This window comes from Melospiza georgiana, chromosome 5 (assembly GCF_028018845.1).
Source record: "Melospiza georgiana isolate bMelGeo1 chromosome 5, bMelGeo1.pri, whole genome shotgun sequence".
NCBI classification, from domain to species: Eukaryota; Metazoa; Chordata; class Aves; order Passeriformes; family Passerellidae; genus Melospiza; species Melospiza georgiana.
The window spans coordinates 42,224,023-42,250,649 of NC_080434.1; the positions used below are offsets into that span (position 1 = coordinate 42,224,023).

The following is a 26,627-nucleotide window of genomic DNA, read 5'->3' on the forward strand; positions in this document are numbered from 1 at the left end:
TTCTTTCATAAAAACTTTCTAAGAGCAATAAGTAGGAAAAAAAATCTGAAGTACAGACTCACTGTCCATATATCCTACTTAGAACAGCCATTTGGTGTAGGCAGTACTGCTGAGCTTTGCCTTGTGGCGGTCACCAGCAGACAGGGACAGGTGTGGTTTTGTAAAGCCTTTATTTTTTATTTTTGTTTTAGAGAAAGAATTGAACAGCATATAGTGTGACAAAAGAAGATTCATGAAATATTCATTCAGTACCAAATGAAAAAGGGTAAGGGGTGGCAGAAGTTTCACAGGTTTTTCTTCATGCTTTTCTCACTGGCAACCTAGATTGGAGAGACAAAAGGGAGGATTTTGTAAATGTAAAATCTTTGTAAAATGGCAGCATACTGGCAGCACCTCAGTTATTTGAGCCCTGTGCAGTGGCAGGTGGTAAAACAATTAGGGAAAGCACAGGTGGTGGTTAAAGGGAAGCTGGATGCTCTCTGGGGATAAGGAAGTGAAGTGGGTGGAAGGGTGGCCAGGAAGGGGCAGACAGACTGACAGACAAAGGCATTTGTGTATTACTGCTGCTACCTACCTTAGATTAAGCACCAATTCCTAATATGGCTCTGCTCTGGACTATTAGGGAAGCACCCTGGGAAAAGGAACACAAACAGTTGTCAGAGAGGAGCAAGGGGAAAAGCAGGTTGTGCTTGAGAAGGAGATGTTAGAAACTTAAACTTGTGCCTGAATTATGGTTCAAGGGATAATTCTGATGGTACTTCCTGACCCTAGGAGCCATGTGGCCCTGGATGTTGTGTGTCTTCCAGTTTTGTCAAAGTAGCAAAGAAACTTTTGGAACTGGTTAGAGACAAAATAATTCTTTCCTAAGTCTTCCCAATGTATTTAACTATGTAACACTTGGGATATAAATAAAACAAGACTTGAATTAACAAGCACTTTAAGATAATAGTAATAGTTCTGTGTCCTACGATATAATGAGGTTGCTACTGCAAGCTGTCATTTATCCTTGCTGGCAATGCCACATGGCTCCAGATAAACCTTTTCTGTGACATGATCAGCCCAACTCCCAGTAGATCTGTATTTGCTGGGCACCTCTGAGAATGGATCCAGATGCACTTTTTACTGGTAATCCCAGAGTTTTGTAAGGAGCTGTAGCACAAAAGGAAGCTTATGTATGCTAGAGAGAAAGTTAAATTCTGCACGTGTTTATTTTTCATCTGTGGCTCTTCTGACAAGACCTGAGAGAATTTAACCTAATCTAGGACTGAGATGTTCTTTGAGCAGGTGATTTGACTAAGTTACCTCCAAACAACTTCTCCATGTGAAATTGTTTAGTGACTGTAATCTGTGCAGCCAAGATAAACAGTGAGCTCTGGCCATTTATTGTAAAGGCACAGGGACAAGTGACCACAGCAGTTTGCAGAACAGCTTTCTATAGTACTTAGCTTCCAGGTTCCTGTATATGTGGTTTGAGGGTTTTTATTTGAAGATTTTTTGTTGCTTCGGTGGTTTGTGTGTGTTTTGTTTTTTTTTAAAAAAAGGAGATAGAAAGTACCTCTTCTCCAAGGCACCCTTCAACATCTGCCTGCTTGCAGCACTTTTCCACCATGGCAGTGAAACTCCCACCAATTGTCTTCATTTGTTCTTCTGTCATCTGGGGCTTGCGCTTGATGAGGTTGACGAGCATTCTGAAAAGAAAGCCACAAGACAGAGTTAATCTTGCCTGCTGTAGGATTCCTGCTTTACAAGACATCATTCCCCCAGGCACTGCTCATTTCAGGGTTTTTTTGTCATGCCTAGATGAGCCTGTTCCTGTTGGTGACTCCAAACTCCCAGTCCAACACAACCATCAGTTGCAGCTGAGTAAGAACTTAGGGGAAAGGATCTGTGTGTTGTCCTAATTAAGTACATCCCAAGATTTGCACTGGCAGTGGGCCTACATGAAACTGGTCAGTTAACGGAATGATTTCAGTGACTAAAAAATTCTCTTTTGCCTCTTCCACACTATATGATGTTATATGCTGAGCGGGTCAGTGCAAACACATAGTTCCATGTGGATTTCTGTGTCGCTAGTGTAGTCCCAATCAGATGACACAACAGGGTGGAGCTTCCTTCTGTACTCCCAAGTGCTGCAGTTCAGGACCCCCCTACAAGGTGTTTCTTGGGGCTTACTTGAGCTGCCCTGCTTCGCGCTCAGCCGGAGCAGCAGTGCACAGCTTCTCATCGAAGTTGAACATCATGGGGTCAAAGGGTGGTGGCACGTATTTGGTGTCTACACCCATGGCAGTGAAACATGGCCTCCTGTATGAGTAGAGCTCGTTGCAGCACTGGGAAACCTGCTCATTGATGGGGGTGCTCTCCTGCCTCTTGCACATGTCTTCAATGATGATGCTCAGCTGAAAAGAAAAGGGCAAAGGTTAGTTGCATCTTCCCAAAAAACACAGCAACTAAGTGATGTTTTTATCACAACAGCATAGCTGGAAATGCCTGCTGAGATGTGGTACTTCTTTAAAATACATAGGTACTCTTGGAGTGAAGCATTTCTTCATCTGCAAACAGGCAGGGCATTGGGCTACAATCAGTAGGTTTGAGGGTTTTAGGGCACTGTTTTAGGACATTTCCTAAATGCAACCTGCCACAGTCTCAGGTATGGAGCTCTGGGCAACTTGGTCCAGTGGAAGGTGCCCCTGCTCATGGCAGGGTGTGGGAACTGGACGATCTTTAAGGTTCCCTCCAACCCAGGCCATTCTATAGTTCTGTGATTCCCAATTCTATGAACTCACTCTTGCTTGCTGAGACAAAGCAAACTTGAACTAAAATTCTCACAGGATACCATCAGCTAGGTATTTAAGCTCTCACATTCATTAAAAAATGAACAGACTTGGAATTCTGTTAGAAGCTTAGTGTGGTGTTTATGGAAAGATTCTGTTTGCTATCTCAGCAGAATTCAGTGTTTTTGTGAACAGGGAAAATCTCCAGGAGGAGGAGGGGAAAGAATAAATCCATGTACTCACGTAGTGCTCAGAACAAGACAGGCGTTTCTGCTCAGGGAGATTGCAGCACTTCTTGCCAACCCCTGTCATTTTCTTCCCGATTTCAAGCAAGGTCTCACTTGATACCTGAGGCATTTTCTTGGTGTAGCGGACCAGAATTCTGGCAAAGTCAAATCAAAATGACAGTTAGTAGAGCGTTCCTCAAATAGGAGCACATCTGGGCCACTGAAGGGAAAAGCAAAGTGAGGAATCCAGAATGTTTCTCAGGAATCGCTCACCCTTTAAGGAAGTCTGCCTCGCCATGGGTATTGAACAGCTCACAGTTGGTCTTCACCACATCCTCGGTTTCCTTGACGTGCTTGTTCAGTTCCTCTTGCTGCAAACAAGTGCAAGTTTATTAGTGATATTAGAGAAGGAGTTGCTGCTAACAGTCATACAAATGTAACTTCTGACCTCTTCTAAACCTTATGTATAAAATATTCATTTTGTGAGGCTGATCACTTCTGCATAGCCAGGCTGGCGTAGGCAGGATTTGATTCCCTTGTGGGTCTTAAGTTCTAACAGAAATTTCCTTGAAAAAGGCAGCTACATTTTTAATTTAGTTTAAATTAATTACCTGTTGGACTTATTTTATCAGCAGTGGGGATTTATGTTGATTTGCTTAAATCAAGTAAATATTTCAAATTATTATCAAATACGAGGGGAACATCTCTTGGCCAAAGCTTTCAGGAACTCAACTTATGCTGTGTCTTGTGTGCGACTGAGTTGTGGATCAGACCTGTTAGGTGTCTCTGTGTGCTGGCCATGCAGACTCTCTCCCATCACAATCCATGAGCAGCCATACTCAGTGTAAGCTATGGAACTCAGACAGTAACTGAGCTATTAATTGTCAGCCTCAGGACAACCAGAATCACATCTGAGATACAGAGGCATCAGACAGTTAGTTGAGTGAGACTAGTCTGAAATAATGTGATGTGACAAATGAAGTTATCCTGTAATCTGAGATAACCCTACATCCTTGCCATGGGCCATGGACTGCTTCATCTCCCACCAGGACATTGACCCCCCTGGAATTAGTCTCTCCAAAAGCTTTCTGTCTGCTCTGCTGTGGGAGATCCTCAACACAGTTCTTTGATGACAGGTACCAGCCCAGCATTCAAGCCAGACGCAAATACAGCTTTGCACCTACAGCGTTCCCGTAGCACTCAGCAGGGTTGTCTGTCTTGCAGCACTTATCCAGGAGTGTTTCATATCCCTTGGTAATCCTCATAACCAGCTGTGTGGAGAGCTCAGGGTGTCTTCGTGAGTATTCATAAACAAACCTGGAAGGCACAGCAGCAGCCAGAGCTCCTGAGTAACGTGCTGCTGTCCTCAGCACAGTGCAGCAATAACAAGGACATTTCCTCAGGGGGACAATGAGCCTGCAATGCTCTGGGCACTACTTACTCTGACAGGAATGCATCATGGTTTGCCTCATAGCTTTTACACACTTCCTTATCTTGAATGTATTTTTCAACTAGTGAAGGAAGGTTGTCGGGTTTGTCATCAAACTCCACCTCCATGATGCACTTGGTCCTTTCCACAGCTGGCAGCTCGCAGCAGGGCTTGAGTTTACTTGAGAAAACATCTTGTTTAGAGCACAGAGAGGCCACGAGCTCGGACTGTAAAATTAATACGTAGTATCAGACAAGTTATGAAACAATAATTTAAAGACAGGTTAATTAATCTGCTCTCTCAGCTTCAGACTCTTCTCTTTTCACTCAGGTCACTTCTTTACTTAGCAGTTTGCTAAAAAATGCTGTCTTCACACAAAGAGAAATAACTGGGGCGTGGTTCCCTCCCTGATCCTAGACACTCTGGTGAGCCAGGGCACATCCCTGAGTGCCCTGTCACAAGGATGCTTGATGGATCTTGGCAGTCCTGACGGGATGCCCAGCTCTGATGGAGGACTAACCCCAGAGCCCTGGAACGAACAGGGTCAATGAGTGTGTTCAAGGTGGAGTCAGCCAGGCAATATTGACATCATCTCACTATTACAGGGGTTTGTTCATCTGTTTTCTAGCATTCATTGGCACTACAGGAAAGCTGGATTAGTTGCAGTATGCTCGACAGGGCAGGAGAAAAAATTGCAGCCTTTTTGCCTCTGCTATTTTTTTCCTTTATTTGTGATTGAATTGAAGTGAATAAATACTATCAAGTAGCCTCCCTGATAAATGTTCTGACAGGGCTAGATCCAGAGCTGGGCTGAAACCTATTTCCAGTAAGAGTCAACTGTGCTTATCCTGAGCTTTTCAGTGCTTGAGGAACCTTCCAGCAGTACTGAGTACCAGTTTAAGTTCCCTGGACTGTGAACATGTAGCTGCACAAATTACTGTCTTTCTAAATATCTTTCAAATATGTCGACTTTGGTCTAAAATAGTGAGCTCACCCAGTCATCCACACACTCCACCATGTCCCCGTCACAGCACTCTTTGTAGACATCCTTCACATCGTGGACCATCTTAACCAGCTCTGCAAAGGGAGCCTTGGGGTACTTCTGGCTCAGACGAACGAGTTTACTGGGTAGAAAAGGAGAAAAAGACACTTGTTTTAAAGCACTGTAGGGAACAGAAACCTTGCAAGTCACTAACATGGTAAGGTAGGTCAGGATTGTTTCAAGAAAACACTCATTGTACTCATCTAATTCCTGGTGGCTAAAAAAAAAAGGGGCATCAACATCTGCCCCAGTAAAGCCAGAAAGGACCAAGTCTGTGGTTTTCCTGTTCTGCCTGAACTGTGAGAATCACACCCCAGTAATCTGCATCACTCTTGAGCACCTGGAAAGTGCTCCAGGTTTCTTGGCACAGGTAGATACAGTCCTGATGACACCTTTAAATGAAAGCTGACTATGTTTATAAGATAATCCTAGTCAATGTTGGTGTATCAGACTGGCAACAGAATGAAAGCACCTCTCTGTGCCCTAACAGGTTGAACCAGTTATTAAATTGAAAAAGCTTTTCTTTGTCTTACAATCACATGTTTTAACAACTGTGGTTCTGCCAAGACTGACTTTTTGGTTGGCTTAAGGTTCAAACTAGCCCCTTACTCTGCTGATTAGTGATGTGTCCATCACCAAAAGCTGTAAGCACTGGAGTGGGGTACAGCTTTGGCAAAAGTGTGCCTTAAACACACTGTGATCTCTGGTTCTGAGGGACACTCCAACAGTTAATTCTCCATCCTCCAGACTGGTTCCAGAGATGGTTTAATTGCTCTGCAACTCTCACAGCTGAGTTTTTCGTAGGTCTCTCTCACAGGCTGACAAGCCTACATTTTATCCAAAAAAGTGATGGGAACTTACCTTGCTTGGAAAGTCCTCTCACCATACTTTTCGAGGATCCTGCATCCGTGCTGCTGCTTCACATCTATCTTCTTGGCTCTTTCCTTGATGACAGCTGCCTGTGGTACAGGACACACATTGTCACATTAAACTCATTATGTGCAATGGATAGGATTAATCCTGGCCTGTCTCTCCAAGTTCTTCATGCAAAGCTTTGCATGAACAGAAGCCTTCTGCCTGTGTCCTACTCATTTGCTTAGTGTTTATCCACAGAGACCAAGCTGCTGTACCTTTTCCTCCAAGCAAGCACCAACATCACTCTCCGAGCAGCAGCTTTTAAGTGCGTTTTCATACTCAGCAGCCAGGCCCAGGATCGCTGGGGCGTGCAGGAAGGGGTTTCTTCTTGCAACACTGTAGACAAAACTAGAAGCAAAAGGAGAGCATTAGTTCTGTGTTCCAGTAAATCGCCTTAAACCTCTTGTGGCTTCTCTAACTTGTTTTCTAGTTTAGAAATCTACTTCAGAAATCTAGTTTAGTAATCTGCTTTTGAGACATAATGCCTGCATGATAGGAAATGCTCTGCTAAATCTCACCCTTCCCAAGGCAGGACTCACTAAATGCGGGTAAAGGGTGAACTTCTGATGTTCTCAGCCATCTGGTTTGACATCCATCTGCTTTTTAAAATGTGTTGTCAAATGTTGGGATTTTAGCTGACTAGAGACTGGAAAAGTACAAAGCCATGGCTAATTCCAAGTTTTGCACCTGCTAGATAGTGTGTCCTTGGGCCTAGCTGTAGTAGGATAACAAATAGTGAAAGAGACATGAGAAAAGAGAGATGTAACCCCTAAAGAATGAAAAAGAGTTCATGGTATAGTTTAACCAATAGATTGCTTGGCTTACAGAAGCTAATTATTTGCTATATAAGTGTTTGATGCTTTCTTGAATAAAATGGGACCTGTGATGAACCATCTGGTGTCCTGGTCTCCTTCTCTCGACAGTCAAATACTTGAAAATTCTAGTTTTCAGTGTGAAAAATCCATCTATGGACCTGCCACCAAGATTTTATTGCCAATTTTTGTTCTTTTCACTGTTACCTTTCTTCCTTCTTGCTAACTACACAAAGAGAAGTGGGAAGCTGGAGTGAATAAGTTATCTAATCAGGATTGGAAACACTGAGTTTTCAGCAGGTTTGGGGAAGAAAGTTTATCCAAGAGGTATAAAATGGGATCCTTAACCCCTGTTTGGCATGCAAAAACCTGCTCTTGCATGACATGAGCAAATGTGATCAGAGTAAGACAGGACAAGTGGCCATTTCCCTTACTTTCCCAGGAGCTGCACGCGGTGGTCCTTGTACTCGTTGCAGATGACATCAGCAGCAGGTCTCTGGTAGGGCTGGACAAAGTCTGGGTGCTGCACTTTGAAGGACAGGAAGCACTGGTTTCTTTCGGGATCAGCTTTACCACAGCAGTCAGCCATGTCACCGTATGAGTCACGGAGTTTGTCCACTTGGCAGATTTCATCCAGGAAAACAGAGGGCTGGAAAGGGAGAAGGGAGGGTCACAACTAGTGTTGATATATAGACAGCGCCATGTATTGTCTGCTTATCTGCAAAAGAAAAGCCAGGCTGAACAGTAAATAAGTTTTTACTGAATAAGATTTAGACCATAAATCAAATTAATCTACTGTTTTTCAATAATTTTATTAAGTTGTATTTTAGGTAGTCTGTTATCAAAATGGTTCCAATGCTTTACTGAAAAAAAAATTAATTATAATTTAAAGTAGTCTGTGCAAGACAGTGATCTACTTTTACTTATAAGCTAAACTGAGTTTTATGAACTAAACTGAGTTTTCAGATGATTTGAAGCAGAATTTGGTGGAAATCTTTAGGGAGAACTCATATCTAGCTGAACCTGTTAGATGTCCAGGAGTCTTAAACACCTGCACACTTCTTTGGTTACCTGATTTTAGAGGAATTTTTTAAACCTTCATAAACTAAGTGCCTTAAAGTAGCACAGACACCTTTTCAAGTCACCCCAGTGTGGAAATCCATACACTTGGGTCACTTTAATACCTAGAATTAGGCCTGCACTTCACAGCTGGGGTTTTGTACCAAGTGCTAATGTGTATTTTCAGGCAATTCTAGGCTGAATGTGCCAAAGTGTGTTATTTGGTCTCTAACATAATGGCTCCATGGATCATTTAGGCACTTGTTAAAGGCAGAGGTTTAGAACCTCACAAAACCAAGTTCTTTGTTTAAGCACTGAAATCTGAGCATTGGCCTGTGACAACAGGCACACCTGAAAGGTTCAGGTGTAAGCCCTCAAGCAGGGTGATCCTGGCAGCTGCACAAAGCGAGGAGAAATGCAATAGTGAGGTTTCACTGCCTACCAGTGGTTTTGAGCACTCGGGAGCATCCTCGTTGGCCACACACTTATGTGCCAGGTCAACCACATCCTTCACCAGCTTGGACAGTCCATCGTAGGAGCATCTCTGCAGGTACTGGGCAAATGTGATCATGGCACTGAAATACAAAGCCCAGTTTGATGCTGAGGAACATCAGGCAGTATTTTCAAAGGTGCCTCTGAATTGAACTGGTTTGTTCAAATGACATGCACAAAGGTTCACCAGAACGCCATCCAGAGCACAGTACCATATCTCACCTCTGTCTTGTTCTCTCCTCCTCTCTGAACATGTTTTAACCTTCCCAATAACCTTTTAACCTTCCCAATAAAAAAGTCTTGAATATTACATTATAAACAAACCAGAAGAGACTGTGATTGGAGTTGTCTGTTGCTTTTACCAGCAAACTCATAAATGCCATGACCTAAGCTGGATTTGGCCACTGTTACCAATTATGACCTTCAGGCTGCTTCCTGTCAGCACTTATGTGTCTGTCAGGGCCCTCTGTCTTTCCCAAAACCAGTTTCAAATGAAGGTCACTGATTGGTCTCAGAAAACCTGTCATAGGTTTGTTTTTTGAGGTTGGTAGTTTGTGGTTTTTCTGGAAATGTTGCCAATGCAGCATAATTTCTCTTCATTCTAGGAATAGCAAACCTGCATTCCCCATGCGTATTTTATTTTCAGAGAAGGAAGAGGCTTTTTCGCAAGGTTTGCAAGGAGTTCTTTTCCCAGAGAGTAAGTCTTTGTGACATTTGCAGGTCTTAAAATATTTCTAGGTTTTGCAGTAACAGTAAGGGGCTAAGTCAGTGTGTCTGACTTAGGGACAAAAAACCCGTCAGAAGATGAAGTTGAACATTCACTTACACTGCCTTAAATGTCTCTTCCTTCAGGTCATTGAAGCGGTGGGCAATCGGGCTCTTGTGCTCTAGGAAGGAAAACAGAGGGAGCGGTGGTGCTCACTGTCACACTGGCTGTGCTGGACCCTGCAAACACATTCTGGGCACCATGGGCCAGATTCTCACCATGTTCAGTGTTCACCTGACTCCTTTACTTGATAACTTAAGAACTTGAACTCTTTCTTATTCATTTGTCTGCAGATACCTGACTCTTAGCTCTGCTTGTCCTTCTGAGGGAACCCCAGCCTGTGATTTTTATGATCCTAATAGAATATTTACCTCGGTAAGCAGCTACTTCATTAAGATACTCAAAATGACTGTTGGGACTTTACTATTTAGGGTTAGCAAATGTGTCCTTTGGGTAACCACCACCACCCCCAAACGCTGCAAATAAAGCAGTGCAGCTGCAGTTTGATTAGAGCAAACCTTCTTCCTCTGAACACTGGGTTATTAACTTGTCAAAAGACAGAACTCCCACAAGCACAGTGCAGCTGCTTTTTCCCTGGTGGGAAGGAACAGATCCTGACTCATTGACATCTGTTCATGCACCACACAGATGTTGCAGAAGTATGGCACCACACTTCCTCAGCTCAGTTGTCCTGAGTGTCCTACCCATCTCCCCCCCGTCTCTTCATTTCGTTTCTTTTCAAGTCAATCATATTTTTCTGTTCAATATGGATCAGGCTCCCACGAATTGTTAGTGAAGCTATATTAAAGACATTAAATTGATAGAAAAAAGACTTCCAAGAGAACTAATAAGTCTTTTCTTACCTGCATCTCGTGCAGTTCTTTGCAGATTCCTGGAACTGGCAGAGCTCAGGAAGATAATAAATGAAATTAATGTTAACCACTTCATGGTTGCAGGTTATGATGTGAGCAAAATTGCTCAAAAATGCTAGGAAGATTGAAGGAAGAGCATTTGCTTATATACCCTTCACTACCTGTGCCTGTAAAACATTAACTCTTGAGCTGGCATTTGTGGATTGCCATTTGGCCTGAGGAGGATTACAAAACTTCAGCTGTCCTTGACAAAAATTAATTTGATATTAGTTATTTATTCTGTGTTGTTACTTTGGGCCTTTTTGTCCGGAAGAGGTCGAACCTCACAGCACCCAAAAAAGATAAAGTTTTGCGTAAATTTCCTTATCAAATGACAAACAAGGAGTTCAAGGCATCAGACAAAAATGTCATCAAGGCTAATCCTATAGCCTTCTTTTTTTTGCTACTATTTGTTCAAAAGCAAAGCATGTTGGTTTTGTATAGCAACAGCTCACCCAGAGAGGACTCAGTCCACCTGAAATTAGAGAATTTTAATTGTAAATCACTTTATTGAGATGACATGGCTAATCTAGACATGTGTGGCTGATTTGAGCTCCTGAATTTGTTAGGTCCTGCTCTGGTTTTCCCTGGGTGCTGCTGTTCACTGATATCCAGAAAACAGCCCAATGCATGGGTAAACAAGTACAAGAGCTGTCATTTCAGAATTTTTGCAATTTCTCATTTGTACTGAAATCTTCCCAAGAGTGATCTCTTAATTAAACATTGCTCTCATCTCTGTAAAATTTCTCATTGATTAGTCAGTAACTTAGGAGATCAGACACAGGGAAAATGTGCAGTTTGCACAGAGCCCCAGGACATGGAATAAATCAAAATTACTTTTCAGGAAACCCAGTGAGATGCTTCAAAAATTCCCAAACAAGTACAGGGCTGGATCCTTGCTGAGTGCAAAGTGGTGTAGCTTCCCAGTGGGAGATAGTAGGACTTACTGTAATTAATTTATGTCCCTAGTGTGTGGATATCAGCCCACACAACTGGAGCTTGTGTGCTGCCGTGCAGCTCTGCTTTGTGAGCACCCACACGGTAGAGCCAAGCCTTTGGTCTCCAAACCCTTCCTCAGTTTTTAAGGTTCCCTTTTCTGCTCTGTTTTTGTTCCTCTGGTGAGAAGCTTTGCCATGACTCCGTATTATTCCTAATGGGAATAGTAAGATCAATTCCATGATCGGTCCTGTGGAAATTTGGCTAAGTACATGCCTAATACTTCCTTTTGTTTCTGAGTGTGAGCTTTTAAAGACTTTTGAAATAAAGCAAATGGTATGTCTAAGCCCAAAATATTTGCAGGCAGTTTTCATTCAGGAAAATGCCTAGGCAATGCATCTTATGTTCTGGAAAGGTTGCTCTTTTCTCCAGGAATAACCACATAAAACTGAGATGAGTTCATAGAATAGTTTGATACAATGGCATTTCTACAGTCTGCTGCTGTTGCAAAAACTTTCTGCATTTTCCTGAGTCTGCTCCTGATGTTTTTGTAGGTGAAAGGCAGCATTCTGATAGTGATTTCAATGAACAAGGCTCTATGTTGGGAATTAAAAGGTTATTTGGATAACTCTTACATGAAGGATGGTGCAGGAAAGCCAGGTTGGCAGAAAAGCAACGTTAGAAATGTCATAATATTAGACATGGGGCTTGTTTTCAGGTGGTTTTAGCAAAATCCCACATTTCTGGAGAATGATGGGAATTGATGAGCAATCTGGAGCTTTCACACCTATGCTGCTTTAGCCTAACAAAATCTGGGGAAAGAGCTTGTTAATTCAGTCTGTAATTATTTCACTGACCATATCCCTCTGTCAGAGAAGAGCCATCTCCTTTCAAATCTTAAGAGAGCATTCAGTGGGACAGAAACACACATTTAGGTATTTTGTGGATAACTACAAGGTAGTAAAAAACTGTGGTATTGGTGAATGATGTCTTGGAATAGCTCTTGAGATGCTCTCAGGCTGTACCAAAGAAGTCTCCAGAAAACTACTGCTAAGGGCGGGGAGAGCAAAGCTGAAATTCAGCACATGATTGCAGTGTTGCATCTTGGAAGCTCTCTGGAATTTTCCCTTGCAGCATTGTGCAGTGTTAGCAGGAACACTCCTGGTCCCCTGGAGTTAATATGTAAGTTTGGAATACAGGGTCCATGTTTATTTCTAGATATCTTCTGTTGTCTGTCCTGTACTTGATGCCAATGGTTCATGTAACTGCTGAGAGCTGAACTCCAATGCTCATGTTTGTTTAACAGTATTAAATAGTATACTGAGTTTCTTGTTACTCAGTGCTTTCACACTGCATTGATTTCACTCCAACAAAGTTGTCCTGGTATTAGAAAAAGGAATTTATTAGAAAATGGCATTTTAGGATGATCCATTTTCACACTCATTTATGTCTAAAGTTACATATGATGACTACTTTTTATTCCAGGTGTGGGGAACCAAAGGGCAATAATTCCAACAGTAATTGAGCTGGAAATAAAAAGGATGCATCCTTTTAAAATGTCATCATACCAGCCTGTGCAGAGTGGCAGAGCAGAAACAAAGTGGACTGAGATGTACTGATACGGAATGAGGCTCTTGAGAAACAAATGTGCTGTACCGTGAGAACAGCTGTCAGAGCCCTTCTGGGAAGTAAGTGCTTTTCAAAGTAATCTCTCAGAACCCAAAGGACATCAAAAAATCCTTTACTTTTGTGGCCCTCCGTTTTATTTACTGCTGTTTCTTCCTTTTTTTCAAGACCTGTAGTTCTGTTTGTGGGACTGGACCATGAGGCACACACCAAACCTGGAGACAGATGTTGCTGGGCCAGTAGCCACAGTTGAGTAGCTGTTTATTAATAACTGTAATGATTAGTATACTTCTAAACAAATGTCTGTAGCTCTGGACATAAGGACAGCTATCAGGCATTACTTTTTTTTCCTGCTCTGGTGAAGGATGTTTGCCATTCTTATCACTGATGTCTGATTCCCGTGCAGAACAAGTCAGACATCTCAGATATATGGCTTTTGTTTGAACAGAGATGGACTCATGGATACAAAGCAAACATAAAGACTCAAGGGGTTTGATCACTGTGGCAGAACGGGCAGAGACTGCTCAGCTATAGCTAATAGTATTCCATGTCAGGTGTATCTTGTGAGCATATCCATCAGTGAGTTCTGGTACTCAGCTGTTCCTCTTCTGCCATCAGCCACCCACCTGCAGTGTTAGTGAGTTCTGGATCATTCAGATAAGGGTTTTTGAATCACCAAGATTACTGTTCTTGCTGATCCTGTGCACTTGATTCCCAGGCCATTCTAGCATCCCTACCCCTTTGTCTCACAAGTCCACAGTGTAGTGATGTAGCTGTTTTCCTTATTTGTGACAGTTTGCCAACATCATTCTTTGGCAGCAGGAACAAGAACAGCTTTGCTTTGCCTATAAAGCATTCGATTGCCTGAATATATCCAAATATACAGCCTTCAGTGCTTTTTGAGGGTGTCAATTCTGAGACTTCTCAGGACTTGTCTCTACTTTCTCTACTTTCCATGTCTGTCACTGTTACATTTTCTGAAAAATTCCTTTGCCAGGATTTCATCTCCTGGGAGGCTGAGAAGCCTCAGAAAAGAATGAAAGCAATTATCTGATTGCTTTGGAATGTGGTCTGGAGATTGTTTACCACCAGGTGCATCTTTGGTTTGTTCCATGTGAATTGTTTTAACTTCATGACCAATCACAGCCAGCTGTGCTGGACTCTGAGAGAGTCAAGAGTTTTTATTCTTCATTCTTGTTAAGCCTTCTGTCCGTATCCTTCCCTTTCTCTAGTATAGTTTTAGTATAGCATTCTTTTAATATAATACCATAAAATAATAAGTTAGCCTTCTGAGAACATGGAGTCATTCTCATCTCTCACCTCGTCCTGGGGACCTCACAAAGACCACACATGTCCCTATGACTTTTTACTCTGCCAGTACCAGTAGGTAATCCACAAGAGAGCTGAGTATTGGCATCATCTCTTATCCATTTCTAAGGTCCCTCAACAAAAATCAGTGTTGTATCTTGGTATGGGTGTATCTAAATACAAAATAAAAGTGGGAGAGTAATACCCGAGGTGCAGCATTGCTCTATTCAGGAAGTCCTTCTCAGGGGGAGATTTTTCTACAGTAGTTCTTATAATGCTTTTGATCATTGTCTCTGGAACTGAAATCGTTGTGGTGCTGTGATTGAGGTTTGGCTCATGATAGGACTATCGGTGGAGATCTATTTTCTTCCTCTTGCATAAGTCCCAGAGACCTTTGGAATCCAGTGCATTCACTTGTGGCCTAGAAACTTTTTGGCACTCAGTTTCCAATTTCTGTGCTGCTCATCTATGCTACCTGATGGCCTTTGGCAGGAGAGAAGAGCCATTTAATGTGGTACAGTCAAGAGCCAATGCTGAAAGCTTCTGCTTGGCAAGATATTGTTAATATTTCTTTCCTAAGTTTGATGTGCTTTAGCAATAAAATAAATAGTGAAAACTTTTGAGGAACAGCAGGAAATGTTTGGAGCATTTTTTGTTTTGCTTTTCTTTAGGCCATTGATCTGTAACCTTCAAATTTTTTAAAAAAACTGGTTTTGTAACTGTAAGCTGTTTTTTTGCTAAAATCAGAAACAAAACGTGTAAAATGAATTAATGATTCTGGGAGCCACTGGGTTTGCTCTCAACTTGAAACACTTTAGGAGTTGAAAAAAATTCTGTGTGTCTAGAGGGATTGTAGGACTTGTGGAAAATTTCTGCCCACAATGTTACTTCATCATCTGGCAGTACTGACATTCTTACTTGCCTTATTTTTCATTTAGTTTCATTGTAAACTTAGGGTTTTCCTATTCTGGCCTAAAAACTGCTAAGCTGGTAAATATTTTCCCCTTCATGTCCATCTCCATAGAAACGGATTCTGTTACTGCTAGAATTGTTCTCTTGTGCTGTTTTTTCTTTTAGGACCTTGGGGTTTCTTTGCTGGTTTCTTTCTTGGGAAAATGCTAGTTCATCCATTTAAGACAACTTGTAAATGTTCAAGCATTAAGGACATAAAAGGAGTTATTCTTTTCTCAGCCTTTCCTCTATTCCTGAGCAAACAATTTCTTTAGATAAAGCCCTCATAACTTTGAAAAATTAAAATATAGTAGTTTTACATGAAGTCCTGGAGCAAGAATAGTGTTTTCCACCTCTAATATTTCCTACTGTCTTTGGAATTTCTTTAGCTGTCAGGGGCCTCAGGTGGCACCTCAGCAGGAAAAGAAAAAATGGTAGAGCCATTTTTAGGTCCTTGTTACTGGAGCAGGCAGGACAAGACATTTTAAAATTTGGCACTGCCATTTACTTGCTGACATAAAAAGATAGTCCACTTCTGCATATTATGCTGCAATTACAAATTCTAGGCTCTATGAATGAAATGGGAAGCATCTTTCCCCATAAGTGAAATCCAAAGACAGGGTGAAATATTTCCACATTCTGCCTTAGCCTGTGAAGTGAAATTCAGTTAGTCAAATCCAAGTACCTGTACTTTTCTGTTGTAAAAGTCAACTCTTTTTCAAGCAGCATTCAACTAGACCACTTTTATTAGGTGAGCTCTGGCTTGTAGTTCCAGGTTCAGTACTTCCTTCAATGTCAATCAGATTGGCAATGATATTACCAGGATGTAAGGATCTCTTAAAGAGAACCGGAGTTGCAGCAGCAACAAAACATTGTCTTTCTTCAGGTTGCTGTTTTCCTTCCCATATTCTCCTTCAACTGGATTTGTTGCACTATGACATGTAGTTCTGGAAACTTGGGATTCCCAGAGTTAAGGAAGTGGCTACACGTAAGACAAAACTGAGGAAATATTGCTCAGGTTTTTTGTTTGTTTTTCTTAAGAGTAGTGCTTATAAACTCTGACTTTCAAAGGGGTGAATAGCTGGGGTTTGAAATTCAGGCTCTCTGAGGGCCTTCAGGAAGACTTGATTTTAGAAGAAAGGTTCCTCAGTATATTTCTACAATCAGAAAAATTTAATCAGAGACCAAAAACTGCAATTGAGCTTAGCAATGATCTGTATAGTTCATGTGGTTCTCTTAAATAAGTTATCAAAAGATTGGTCCATACATCAGAGGAACTAAAGAAATCTATCAGGCAGATCTGTGTCTGTGCAAAGCCCAAATATCAGTGATGTGTTGTTTTTTTTTTTTGTTTTTTTTTTTTTTTTTTATTTCAACACTACACTGGGAGTCCTTCTTAAGCCATACAAAGAAATATTAACAAACTCTTTGCACATGAAGCTTTTGGTGTTGTCTTTTGGATCAATTAGGCAGAGGCTACACTCCCAAGGGCATTCCTCTGTGGTGCTCTCCAACCCCATGCTGACAGTCCTTGACATTTGCTTTCTGCCCAAAGGCTTTTTTTGCTCAAACCAGCAGTGCTTCAATATTGCCAGCCAGGCATATCCACAGGTCTCAGAAATAACTCAGGAAATTCAATTATAACAGTTGGTGTAGTAGTGCCCTTCTCTGGTACCTTCAGTTCAGTGTGAACTTGGGGTTCTGACGTTGCTCCTTGACTCTGAGTGCAGGAAAGCAGAGAGTTTTCCCAGTGCAAAGAGGCTTAAGGCTTCCCTTAAAGTCAATGTAGATCTAGGCAGATGCCTGGCTCCCTGGACTGGGAGATTGGAAGCTGGGCAAATCATGTTTGATCCAATTTCTCCCAGTTCCTGCTGGCAGAGAGGGCAGCCTAGTGCTAAGTCAAGACTGAGGGCACTGTTCCTGGTGAGCCCAGGAAGCCTGAAAATGCTGAGAGTCTGAGATGAACACAAGCCTCATGGTTTCTGAGCTCCTGCTGCACTGTTGGGCACTGCAGCCTCTCTGCTGTCAGCAAGGAGGAGTTCTGGGATAGATCCTTTGACATGCCAGAATACAAATGTTCTTGTGTCACTTGACAGAAATCTCTCAAGTTCAGAGTTTGCCCTCCCTGCAGGTTTGTCAGAGCCAATATGGAAATATAACTGGACTTTATGAAAGTTTATCAGTACTCTGATGTTTTCAGTGAAACATTTTGGATTCAATTCATTTACATGCTTTATTGGTGCTGGGTTATTGGTTGAATTTGACGATCATGAAGAGACCAGTTTGGTCAGTCACAATTTGCCCTTAGTGAAGCTGTCCTGGGTCGCTGCTCTGTCTTGGATGTGCCTCACACTGATTCCATGAAGATCTGCTCCAAGATCTTCCCTGGCACAGAGGTAAGGCTCACCAGTCTGTAGTTCCATGGGTCTTGCTTTCTACGCCTCTTAGAAAAAGTTCCCCTGTCCCCAGTCCCTGAAAACTTCACCTGATGGCTGTGACTGTTCCAAAACGATGGACAGTGGCTTGGAGACCGCATCAGTTCCCCAGCACCTTGGGATGTGTGTCATCAGAGATTTGCGGCTTTAGAATGTTCCGTGTCATTCCCACTATCCCACGGTCACAAAACAGAAACCCCACTGACATGGGCTTAGGTTATTTTGCCTGTCCACCCACAATAAGAAAACTTCACACTCCAGCTGCTCATAAAATTCAATCCAGAAGAACATAACATCAGAATTGAAAATTGTGTGGAGAAACTGAAATTGAGACTAGGCTTGCCTAGGAACTTCTGTGTATTGTGTTATGTTAGTTAGTTAGTTTTCAAAGAAAAGTGAGATTATTTTATTTGATTCTTTGTTATCAGCTAGGTAACCTCTTTGCTTCCCCTTCTGAAAGAGAAATCAGGTTTTCCATTCCTACTTTTAGTATATAACTGCACTTTAGGCAGAGACTCCTATCTCTTGGGCACTGATATTGCTTAAGGAGCTTTTTGGCAACTCACTAAGGTTACCAGGTCTTCTGTGCAGGATTTTGAAATATATTCAGCATTGACCTAATTCTGGTCATGTTGAAGTCAGTGCCAAAACTTGCCTGATTTCTCTGGAAAGCGAGCTAGATAAAAGGCAGATTTTCAACCCTCCATTTAGGGAAGTTATTTCACAGCAAATCACCGCAACGTGTTTAGATTGGTTAGTGGATGAGTAAGATGTACCTGCAAAAGCAGGTCTAGCTCAGGTCATACCGAGACTACTCTAAAAACGATGTTCAATCTTTTCCTAAAGGAGAGCTCTGACGGAGAAAGCTGCGCTGTGTCCTGAGTAAACAGGTATCAGCATTCCATAAGAACTAGCCCCATGAAGCATTTTCCAAGTTCTCAGGCAGGAGCAATCTGCCACCTACTGTTAACATAGCTATTTGCACAAAGAGGCTGTAGACCTCAAAACTGAGAAAAATTTCATATTCCTGTTGGCAAATACAGTGACAATCGTAGAGAATTGCCACAATGATGTATCTAAAAAAGAGATCAGCCCTCACTGGAGTTGGATTAGTAATTGAGAGAAAACTCAGCTTGTTGATTAGTAATGATGTGTGATTTATTTGGTGCTCTTATTGCAAATTATTTGTGTAATCCTTATGGAGGCACTTTTCTTGGAGAGTGTTTGCATTGTCCTTACAGGAGTCCTTTTAAATTAAAGAAACACAGAATGTGAGAAGTTCCTTAAGATATGAGGTACTGCTGGTAGAGCACTCCACAAATTCTGGACTCATTTTCTGACTTGTGACAGCCATATCTAACCAAGAGATGTACAGGATTTGGCATTAGGGTACATAAATGTTACATGTCAAGTGCTTTGCTGAATCCAAGTTTAAAACTCACTGAAATTAAGCAGCATTTAAGCGTTTTGGTGTACATAGAGAGACTGTAGGGATGTCTGAATGTAAGCCTGGTAATTTATATTTAAACTGAGTTCTACAAAGTTAAGTATTGGAAATAAATATATTGTCTTTAAATTTGCAGACTTGAGAACTGAGCTGAGGCATTGAATCAGCATTCATGAATCAAAATAAAAGTTATAGATTTACCTTTTGAGACGCTCATAGGCTTACTCACCAGACAGTTTTAAGTTTGACATTTGAGATATTTCCTCATCAAAAAAAAGTAAATTAACTCAGAGTCATAAAGAAGAAAGTAAGAGAATGACAAGTGACAGAAAGAAAATTCACCACACCAGCAATTTTTCTCTTTATTGAAAAGGTCCCTAATTGAGGAACACAGAGCTATTCAAGGCAGCTCCTAACTTTGTAACTAGCTAACAATAAAGTCAAGGGCATTGTAAATGCCACACACACACAGAGAAATGCGTTTTTAGCCTGCTGAAAATAAATTGCATGTAAAAAAATAATTTCATATTTACTGTCAAATTAAAAAAATCAAGACATAGATATTTAAGAATCAAATGCTTTAGTAAAAATTAATTTCCAAAGCATTGGAAAGAATTAAAGTCAGACTAGTTTTAGCTGCAGGTGTGCTGCCGGCTTTTAGCTCCACCTGCTGAGTCCAACTGAAATAACAGCAAGCTTGAGCTCTCTGTTTTTAAAAACCCTGTCCCAAGGGCCCCTAAAGCTGAGCAGGAACCCAAAATACTAGTCAATAAGTGAAATAGCACACAGTTAGCAAGTGAGGGCAGGTTCTGCTTGAAAACAGAGGCTCCACGGGACCTTGGGGGTTAGGGAATTTTAGACCATCAAAAACTTGTAGATGGTTTTTCTAGTTGTAATTTGAACTCTGTAAAAATGTTCTTCCATTTTAAGTGCCTTTCTGAGATAGCAAAGGCATTTCATACACTGCCTTCACTGAATCCAAGGTCTTACTGAGTTTTACATGGATATTCCCACTCCCTTCCTTATCCAGAGATAAAACTACCCTGGGAGGATAAATATTTTCAAGGCACACTATATGAGGAGAGAAAAAACAGCCTGAGCCTTGTTGTTCTGCATGCCAGCAGAAGGCTGCTTGCATTGAGATCTTCCAAGCTGCTCCAGGAGAAGCTGTTTCAAGGACTAATTTCAGAACTAATCAATTTTTGACTTTAAAAAGTGGTTACTATAGAAATTATCATTATGGATTGGCTGAACCCAGGCAAAACACTAAGTGTAAGAAATGTTTGACCTTCTAGCTGACTCCTGTGCAACCCACAGCTGATGCTGCCTTAAATGTCAGCAATTAAAAAATAAAATTAAAATAAGAGAAACAACCAACAAAACATTTATTTGACAAGTAAGCTTTAGGGTTCAAATATAGGTGATGCAGCTTTGGCTTGAGAGGTGTCATTTAGAGTTTTGGATTACAGATCCCTTTTACACAAAATACACAAAAAAAATCACTTTATCTTATGATTTGTCTTGTCTTTGTTTTATGTCACCTGTGACCACGCTTGAAGAGAATGAGAATGAATCCAGAATCTTCTCCAGATGCCCTTTGCCTCTATTTGCTATGGTGTTTTTCAGGTTTATACTCACAAAGGATGATCATTTTGAAACCTTATCAAGCAAATTAGGAGCCTAAAATGAATAATTTATGCATGTTAAAATGTAAGGCTCACAAAGCACTAATGCATTTTAGGATTTAAAGTGCTTAAGCCATTTCTTAATGAAGACTCCCCAAGTACTACATATATTACAGAGCCAATGTTTTGTTTTTTAACAGAGCACTTGCAGATTTATAAATTGAATCAATTGTTGAAAGGTTTTACTTTCTGTATTTGTTTTTCCTGTCACAGTTCTCCCTGTGAGGAGGTGGTCACAGCTGATGTTCTAAGAGCACCATCAGTGTCTGGTAGGGAACAGGAACGACTCGCAAGGCACTCGAGCGGGACGTGTCTGTGTGTTTGCAGTGCCATGGATCATGGGTCAGGACAGCCAAGGGCAAATCACCTGCCTTACTGCACCCCAGAGGCTGGGGCTGGTCCCAAAGGGGCTCTCACACTGCAGGGCTTTGAGTGTCAACGGTAATGTCAGTGCACTTTGGGTGTGAACAGGAAAGTAAATTTACCTTCTGCTGTACCTCTGTGCACTTCTCCTGGGCTAGCACTGCTCCTCTTCAATTCTCCACCTGTCTGGATTGTCTTTATTTTCTTTACTCACAAGGCCACGCCACCTAAGATGCTCACAGGAAACTCGCTGTAATGAAGAAATGCAGATAGTAAGTGTAATTTAAAGCAAATGATATGGCTCCATAAAATCTGTTCTAAATGATTCTTTTCCAAGTGCAATTTACTGGGATTAAAACTGAGTGGTTTAGACAAGGCTTAAAATGTCTGTCATGGAAAACTGCATTTCTCTGAATGTTCAAACATTTGTGTTCCTCTCCTTCTTTCTCCCTTTGCCTTGGACAGCAGGCATTGCATGCTTGCTGAACAACTTCACTTCTGTTACTTCTGTTTAAAATCAGTCATGGTGGTGTAATTGCAGCTAATCTTACCACCCATTTCCTAGATGGATCTTCCATCTAGGCACCAAGGAGGTCCAGTGAGCGAGTCCCTTGTGTGTGTGTTGAAACAATGCAGGCTGGAGTTCACAGTTCCCTGAATGATACACATCAAAACATTCCAGCACATATAGAAGCTGCAATGGTGGCAAAACTGTACATCTCAAAGACAACACAAGCATTCACCAATCAGAATGGCAGGACTGGGGTTTGGATTGAAGTTTATTTGGATGGTCAACTTGGTAGCCTTGTGGAAGTTAGAGCAGTCCTGAGTTTGGGTTAAAAATTCAAGAAGTTTTGAACTTTTTTCAGTCCCTGTATTAATTACAAACAAAACTCATGCTCTCTTGCTCCCTGACCTTGACAATAACACTTCTTCCAGCAGCTGTAAAAGAAACTGAAAGCAGATCCTTGAGGATAATTATACCACAGCAGAGGTTTCAACACATTGTTTGTCCTGTAGAACTTTTTAAGGAATCTGGCACACAGGAGACAGTTCCTGAAAGTATTCACTGAATCCAGACCCCAAGCTTTCCCACTACTCCTATGAAGTGCTCAGTGGAATGATCAATAACCTGGAGAAAAATTAATAAGTGCAGAATCAGAAATCACAAATGAAAAAGAGAACAAAGGATTTTCATTTTTCTCAATATTTAGGAGGGTGGTGAGGCCCTGGCACAGGTAGTCCAGAGCAGCTGTGGCTGCCCCATGCCTGGAAGTGTCCAAGGCCAGGTTGGACAGGGCTTGGAGCACTCTGGGATAGTGAAGGTGTCCTTGCTTGTGGCAGGAGTGGGAACTGGGTGGTCTTTAACATCTATTCCAACCCAGACCAGTTTGTGGTTCTATGACTGTATGATTTCCTGCAGCTTTATGCTACCAGTAACCCCAAGCACCCTAAGTTAACAAACTTCACAGAGCTGGCCAGAGAAGGAAATGTGGTTTTTAGGAATTACTGCCCTATTTAGAGCCTACATTGACTTTTCAGTGATCTGCAATCCATTCCCTAAGAGCCCTATGAACAGGAAACACAGCTATGGGTCGTACACTGTTGTGGAAACTGGGACACAAAAAAACCCTTAATTAAATAAAAATCTGGATTGTTTACTCCTTCATTATGTCTTGGTGATTATCATAGTATTTACAACAACGTTTTAGTTTGGGTTTCTAAAATATAAAGTGCAGGAGAAGTGTTGCACCTTCCCAAGGCATTCAAACCGTCCAAACCAAGATGCTTAGGAGCAGATTTGTTGGCAGCTTTTGCCTACGACTCAATCAATTCTTATAAGCCCCATGGGTTTAAGACTGAGTGTCTTTAAAGAACTCAAGTGCTTTGCTTGCTGCTGCACTCACAGAATCCGAGTCATTTAGGTTGGGAACCTCTTACACGACCATGGAGTCCAAGCTGTGACCAGTCTCCTGCATGTCAACCAGCCCAGAGCACTGGGTGGCCTGTCCAGCTGTCTTTTGAGCACCTTCAGGAATTGAAATAGCCGCGGGCAGAAGACTTTTCTCCTCCTTTTTAATGCCTTTATTAAAAGTGATCAGCTCTGGGGGGAGAATTGAGGGGTCCATGCTCACACTGCCACTTGTCCCAGGAGTGACTCTGGAGAGGAGAAGCGGTGCAGCTTTGTCCACTGGTCTGTGGGCAGAGCCGGGGCTTTCATCCCCACCAGAGCATTGAGAAATTCCTTGTTCCTTCGGGCTGACCTCCAGGGTGCTGCCTCTGGCCGAGGTCCTCCCTGGCTAAGGTGAGGGGCAAAAAAGGGTCTCAGCATCTCTGCAGGCTCTGGGCTTTGTTCCTCACGTCTAGTTATCACTTTGATTCGTCACTTTTGTGTTGGCTCCCTGTTTTAGGGGGTTTTGGCTAGGTTTGGTGAGGGGTCTCTCCTGCTGCATGCTGGATCCAATGTCATTTGCATGTTGACTCGATGTCCCTTCCCCTCCGCCGTCTGGGTGTCATCTTCTAGGAAGCAGCAGGGTGTCACTGGACAAAAGGCGGAATTCTTAACCATCAACGACAGGTAGTTAATGAAAATGACTGGTGCTTACAATAACAAACAACCCTGGCACGAACTGGTCCATCTTGTTCACTCTGCAACCTTTTAAAAAAATTGGCAGCTTTTTCTACTTATAACAGGAATGGTAACTCCACCCCTTCCCTGAGCAGTCCCAATGCCTGACAACCCTTTCTGCGAATAAATTCTTCCTCATTTCCCACCTGAACCTCCCGTGGCACAACCTGAGACTTGTTTCTTCTTCTATTGCTTGTGAACTGGGAGCAGAGCCCAAGCTCTACCTGGCTGCACCCTCCTGTCTACAGGGAGTTCTGGAGTTCCTTGAGCCTCCTTTTCTCCAGGCTGAGCCCCCCAGCTCCCTCAGCTGCTCCTCATGATTTCCTCTCTAGATCCTTCACCTGCTGCACTCCAGCACAAAAGGCTCAAGCTGGGGTGGCGGGGAGAGCAGTGAAACGGAGGAAAAGGACTTGCCCTGCAGTGCCGAACGAGGAGGAGCCACTCTTTGATCAGAACAGAGGTCACCGCCATAAAAGAAACGGCACAGACACGAGCGGCGCTGCTAACCGCGCTCCATCCGACCCCGGCCTGGGGAGAACCACACACACATTAAATACTATGGCTGCCTTCGGTAGCAAGAAGCTGGAGCCTTTCCAAGTCTAACAGCCCGAAGGGATACTTGCAATAAGGCGCAAAGCCAGCCGGTCTCACAGGCAGATTTGTGATACAGTGTAGCCCAGAGTGAGCGCAGCCCGAGCTCCGCGGCAGAGCCGCTCACTGGAGGCCATTCCCCGGGAAGGGACAGAGAGAGGGCAGAAAACAGCTCCAAGGGTAACACCCAGCCCTGCAGCCACCCTTCCCGCACACAGGCGGGTCAATGTGGTGCATTTGGACCCGTCTGGCTGCTCGTACAGCCAGAGCCATCTCAGGTGTGTTTTGTTTAAAGTCACCCACCTCTCGCATCAAACATTGAAGTGACGTCCTTGTCACACCACAAATCTCAGCTGGTAGGGCTGAGATTACCTGTATTTACTCCTTGTGATGACAACAAATAATGCATAAATGCTAAAAAATATATTTATTATATGTAATTGTAACAAATAACAAAGGTTTCATCTCTGCTTCCGCCCCGATAGAAACCACTAAAATCAAAGCATTTGCATTAATTTTAATGCAAAAAAAAAAAATAAAATATATATAAGAGGACAAAAGTATTATTGTAACTGATCTCCCATCACACATCTCATGCTGGTGTGGTTTGAAATTTCTGCACAGTCACACCAGGAAGTTGGAGGTAGGTGGCTTAGAGTATTCAATTTATTCCTCCTGGATTACATCAAACCATCATCTGCAGAGATATTTATAAAGGAATAAGTAATAATATATATAATAATATATAGACCTTGCACCTGAAGATTAGAAGTTAATCTTCTGCATTGGAAGGCACAATGAGCACCAGCTGAGGATTTATTTAAAAAAGAATGTGTGAATTCAGAAGAGCTGCACACCTGACTGGTGCTGTCCACCATCAGCCAAATAAGAGAAAACACCTAATTACTCAAATGACAACAATCTCTTTTCATTTCTGTAAAATATAACCAGAACAGGCATTGTTGGTTTGAAACACCAATTCCAAGACACCCATAGTGTACCAGTGCATAGAGCCATTACTGATCTTTACAATCGTGTGTTTCTGTGGTGAAAATAATTTTTATTTCCAACAGGTCTAAAAAGACTTGGTCTGCCCTAATGGAGGCAACAGTATTAATAACCCAAGTGCACTCTGGGGATGAAAATCTGGGCTGGGGGGCCTGAGGGCTGAGCCACGGCATGATGGCATATTCAAAGGGTTTCATTAAAGAAATATGGTCAAATTGGCATGGGCATCTTAATGTTGGTCGTTTTTAGTGAAATTGTAAGAAAATTATTGTAAAAATTTGGAGGTTACTCTTGAATGCAGAATGCTTGGTGGGAACGAATTGTGTGCAACACAGAATCCCAGAAACACTTAGGCTGGAAAAGACCAACGACTTCAACCTCTGACAGATCACCACAGACTGCCATGTCCAGTCGTTCCTTGGACATCGCTTTTAACTGGAATTCCGTGCTCTGTGGTTTCACCGACCACCACTTTTAGCGATACTCTACCAATTTATCTTCTGACCCTTTCAACGACGCCCCCCCCCCCCCCCGTAATTTCTATTATCAGACGCGTTAGGAGGTTGCTTTTTAATGCATATTGTCCTCACGGTGTGAGAGACCATCACTTTTAGGCGGAATTCTGAGTGCTGTGGGGTTTCAACACGGGCCTTCCCTCACGGCGTTTTCCCGCCCTAGGAGCGCTCCCAGGACCCCGCCGGGCCCTGAGGGGTAACTCGGCACCTCCGTGCCCACGGGGGGCCTTCGGGGAAGGTTCCCGACGGAGGCCAGGCCGAGGCACCGTTGCCCTTACCGAGGCGCAGCGGGCCGAAGGCTGAGGGTGATGACGCAAGCAGTGGTTCCGGCGCCGGGGCGGTGACCGAGGCGGCGGCGCGGGCGGAAGGAAGGGAAGGAGGTGGGGGGGAAAGGGGTGTCTGGCCGCCGCCGCCGCCGCGGTTCCACTGCCGGGAGCGGGGCAGGGCCGTGAGGGGAGCGGGAGGCGTGAGGGGAGAGCGCGAGCGCGCGCCGCGTGAGGGGAGCGCGAGCGGCGGCCGCCGGAAGTATCGCGAGAGTTGGCGCGGCGGCAGCGCCGGCGCTAGAGGTGACCGAGGCAGCAGCGGCCGCGGGCGCCTCCTCCTCTTTTTCCTCCTCCTCCTCCTTCTCCTCCTTTTCCTTCCTCTCCGGCCATGGAGAAGGCGGTCGGCGCGGCGGTAGCGGTGACGGCGGAGGAGGGAGGCGGTGAGG

At 42.9% G+C, this 26,627-nt stretch overlaps 1 protein-coding gene across 2 annotated transcripts; it reads right to left on the reverse strand.

The window, feature by feature from the left end:
* Positions 1 to 153: 153 nt before the first annotated feature.
* On the reverse strand, positions 154 to 26,427 carry LOC131084148 (albumin-like). Of its 2 annotated transcripts, XM_058025318.1 has the most exons (17): positions 26,197 to 26,427; positions 21,298 to 21,425; positions 10,377 to 10,420; positions 9,574 to 9,634; positions 8,698 to 8,830; positions 7,631 to 7,845; positions 6,600 to 6,732; positions 6,331 to 6,428; positions 5,422 to 5,551; positions 4,440 to 4,654; positions 4,183 to 4,315; positions 3,272 to 3,369; positions 3,015 to 3,153; positions 2,173 to 2,396; positions 1,556 to 1,688; positions 575 to 631; positions 154 to 320 (listed from the first exon to the last, which is right to left on the reverse strand). In XM_058025318.1, the coding sequence occupies exons 5-16, from the start codon at positions 8,824 to 8,826 to the stop codon at positions 581 to 583; spliced, it is 1,698 nt and encodes a 565-aa protein (XP_057881301.1). In that variant the 5' UTR covers positions 8,827 to 8,830; positions 9,574 to 9,634; positions 10,377 to 10,420; positions 21,298 to 21,425; positions 26,197 to 26,427; the 3' UTR covers positions 154 to 320; positions 575 to 580. The 2 variants fall into 2 exon arrangements, with proteins under 2 accessions (XP_057881301.1, XP_057881300.1); XM_058025317.1 differs by lacking the exons at positions 21,298 to 21,425; positions 26,197 to 26,427 and having other exon boundaries at positions 10,377 to 10,504.
* Between the last annotated feature and the right edge of the window lie 200 nt (positions 26,428 to 26,627).